This window comes from Echinops telfairi, unplaced genomic scaffold (genome assembly GCF_000313985.2).
Source record: "Echinops telfairi isolate 266 unplaced genomic scaffold, ASM31398v2 ScPeMD7_7458;HRSCAF=8496, whole genome shotgun sequence".
NCBI lineage: Eukaryota > Metazoa > Chordata > Mammalia > Afrosoricida > Tenrecidae > Echinops > Echinops telfairi.
Window position 1 is genome coordinate 30,728,014 of NW_022111358.1, and position 3,472 is coordinate 30,731,485.

The 3,472-nt window shown below is 60.1% G+C and overlaps 1 protein-coding gene across 1 annotated transcript; it reads right to left on the reverse strand.

Annotated features, from left to right (window-relative positions):
- Positions 1–698: 698 nt before the first annotated feature.
- ETV4 (ETS variant transcription factor 4) lies at positions 699–2,782 on the reverse strand. Its single transcript, XM_004707201.2, has 5 exons — positions 2,686–2,782; positions 2,458–2,526; positions 2,074–2,246; positions 1,750–1,851; positions 699–1,497 (listed from the first exon to the last, which is right to left on the reverse strand). Exons 1-5 carry the CDS (start codon positions 2,738–2,740, stop codon positions 1,273–1,275), a joined length of 624 nt encoding a protein of 207 aa, XP_004707258.2. The 5' UTR covers positions 2,741–2,782; the 3' UTR covers positions 699–1,272.
- Positions 2,783–3,472: the final 690 nt, after the last annotated feature.

Below are 3,472 nucleotides of genomic sequence, written 5' to 3' on the forward strand. Positions count from 1 at the left end.
GGCTACTCCTGAGTGGACTGGTCTTAACGGGTCCGGGCCCAACCTTGAGCCCTGGTGGCATAGTGTGTATGCATTTGGCTGCAATCTGCAAGGTGAGTAGTTCGGAACCAGCAGCTCCGCAGGAGAAAGTGCTTTCTACTTTCATAAACAATGTCTCGGTAACTGACAGGGGCAGTTCTACCCCGCCCTAGAGGGTCACTTTGTGGGCATCAACTTGCTGGCCCATTCTGCCATGCTCACTCCCCGTTCAGGCAGACTGGGTGCCAGCATGCTGCTTCCTACACCCTCCCAGGGCTCACTTGCCCCCCAAATTGGGCAAGAATACCTAAGTGTTCCCCACTCCTGCCCTCTTAGGATGGCAGCCAACAGACTGAGGGAGCATGTTCACCCACAGCGGAGGGTATTCAGGCACAAGGTCGGGGAGCAAGTGTGATTGCAGAATGGGCATTCCCCAGGCAGACCAAGACCCTGCTAAGGAAGCCTGTCCCGCCGGGGCCTCGGGCCGGCCAACGAGAAAGCACCCTTGGATTATTTCTGGATCTCCACACACTAATCTGAGGGGCACAGCACCCACTTTCCCAAAGACAACGTCACAGAGAAGTGTCAGGGCCAGGCTTCAAACACCCGTTGTCTGCCCCAAGGCCAGAGCTCTGTCCACTGCGTGGGCCTCTTCCCACCACAGCAGAGAAGGAGGAGGATTCACAGGAGAAACAGGGGCCTTTATTAGGGCCTGGCAGCTGTGGAGGGGGACTCCAGGCCTGGGCCCAGGAGGAAGCAGGTGCCTCCTTGGAGTAAGGACCCGAGCTCCCGGTCCCCCACCATCCCAGGTCCCTATTTGCAGCCTCCCCTGCCTCTATGGACAGCACCAAGAATTGACAACTAGGACCCTCCAGGGCCACAGCTTGAAGGGGGACTGATGGCAGGGTTCAAGGGTCTCCCCGTGTCAGGTCTGGGGAACTCAGTGTACCACCGCCCTAGCCAGGATAAACTGGGGGGGTACTTGTCGACCCCAGAACAGAGTAAGCTCTCCTCTGTGGTGGAGTGGGGTGGGGCTTAGAGAGGTGGAGCTGACCTCCCTTGGGGTAGAGGTGAAAACCCCCAGGGGGCTTTTGAGACTTTTCTCCACATCATTCCCTCCTGTGCCTGTGGCCATGGGTAGCCCGTGGACGGTGGGAATCTGCCCGAGACATCTGTGGGTTTCTGTCAGGGTTTCCCCAACGCCAGATTCACCTCTATGTACACGGGACAGGATCCAGTGGTGGCAGCGGGCAGCTAGTAAGAGTAGCCACCCTTGGGGCCAAAGGACTGTCCAGGGCCAGTCAGCTCAGGGAGGTAGGCGGGGCTCTCGTCCAAGTGGGACAAGGGGACGGTGTCCTCCTCACTGACTGGCCGCTCAAACTCGGCCTTGAGAGCTGGGCGCTGGTTGTCCGGGAAAGCCAGGGAGAAGAGGGCCTCGGGCTCACACACAAACTTGTACACGTAACGCTCGCCGGCCACCTGCGGAGAGAGGAGGTCAGCCTGGGGCTCTCATTGCGCCCTCCGCCCGGGGCAGGGGGCTGCAGACAGTCCCTGCTCTCCTCTGGTCGGAACCCACCCTGCCTCCATCTTCCCCAACAACCTCTGGCACTTTGCGGATGCCGAGCCCCCCAGTGTCTCATCCCCTCTGCCTGGGTCATTACTGGCTCCTACACACTTGCTGAGGGCTGCTCTCCAAGCCCCCCACCCACACCCACCCCCACTGACCCTGACCTTCTGCATGATGCCTTTCTCATAGTAGTATCGGAGTGAGCGGCTCAGCTTGTCATAATTCATGGCCGGCCGATTCTTCTGGATGCCCCAGAGCCTGGCCACCTAGGGACAGAAGAAACAAAGGTGGGCGGGGGTGCGCTGCAGTGCTAGCTCAGTAGAGGGAGACAAGGCAGAAGGAGCTGTTAGCTTTGCCACACTAGCAGCAGCCCGCAGCCAGGGTCAAGCCCAGCAAGGGTGGTCAGTGGAGACCCGTGCCCCCGCTCGTCCTCTCCATGGTCTCTCAGGGCCCAAAGCTGCTGGCAAGGAGGCACTGGAGAATCGCACCTCCTCAGGCTCGATCAGTTTGAACTCCATTCCCCGTCCGGTCCAGGCAATGAAATGGGCATTCGCGGGGTCATCCAGCAGGGCCACCAGAAACTGCCACAGCTGCAAGGCGCCACGGCGCTGATAGGGCGGCCCCTCTCTGAACGCGCTGATCCCTTCCTGCTTGATGTCTCCTGGGCAAGATGGGAAACATGAGGTGGGTGGCGGAGTCCTCGGCCTTTCTGGAAACCCCACATCAACCCTGCACGCCCATTGGGAACCTTTCCCCCTCTCCTGGGCCTTCCCAGGTACCACACCCTCAGGGTGAAAGGCAGCGGGGGCTTCCTGGGGAGCAGAGCCAGAGGGTTCCCATACGATGCGTTCCAGAACAGTAACTTCTCTGACCTTCAAATTTTTCCGGAACGACGCAGACATCATCTGGGAAGGGTCGGAGAGGCTTCTCATAGCCGTAGCCTTGGGGAGGAAGTTGGGGACCACTCAGATCTAGGTGACTCACTGATAGGAGGCCCCACAGTCCAGAGGGGCTTCTGGCCAAGGAGACCCTCCCTCCCCTCAGCAGGGTTTACCCGCCGCCACCCCTCGAGGACTTGGAAGGGATGGGGGCTACCTTACCCATTGTCCCATCACCTGGGGAGGGCCCAGAGAAGCCCTCTGTGTGAAGGTACATTGATGTGCATCCAGGGACATCTGGGGAGGGAGGAGAGGTGGCAGGCTAAGTGGCTGGACACACACACACACACACACACACCACCCCCTTCCAGTTCCTCCTGCCAGCCTGTGTTCCAGAGAGTTGGGCTCTTTTCCCAGCTGCCTGCCCACCACTGAATCCCAGGGGAAGTTCACCCAGAGGGAATGAAGGTGGAGCCCCAGCTACGGGCCTGGGCAGAGGGCAGTGCTGTTCCACCGGGGGCCTAGATGCCAGGGAGCAGCTGTTTCCTGAGTGCAGAGGGAGGGCTGAACCTCCGGGCAAGGGGTTCAGTGTCCATGCCTGAGCCTCCTTCGGAATGGACAAACGTCCGGTCAGGTCAGGTTCCCAGCCATGTGTGCGCGGGTGCATGTGTGCGCGCGCACGCGCGTGCATGCACACTCCCTAGGAGTCTAGCCACCTTTTTTCAGTACACTCGTTCCATTCTGTAAGCTGGAAACCTCCCCACTCCTCCCAGAGGCGGGAGCGTAAACCCCCTTCCAAGTTTCAGCCCCAGCCAGCCCTCCCCCTCGACTCCCACCGCTGAATGAGGCTGAAACCCGACACCTCCGGGCGGAGGCGGGAGTGGGCTCATTCATGCCTCCATTTTGTGAATGGAATTAAGCCGAGGGGGAGGGGCTGGAGTTCAAGGACAGGAAACTGGATCCCCCTCTGGTCAAAAGCCTTTGAAGGTCAGGGCTAGCGCAGCACCTC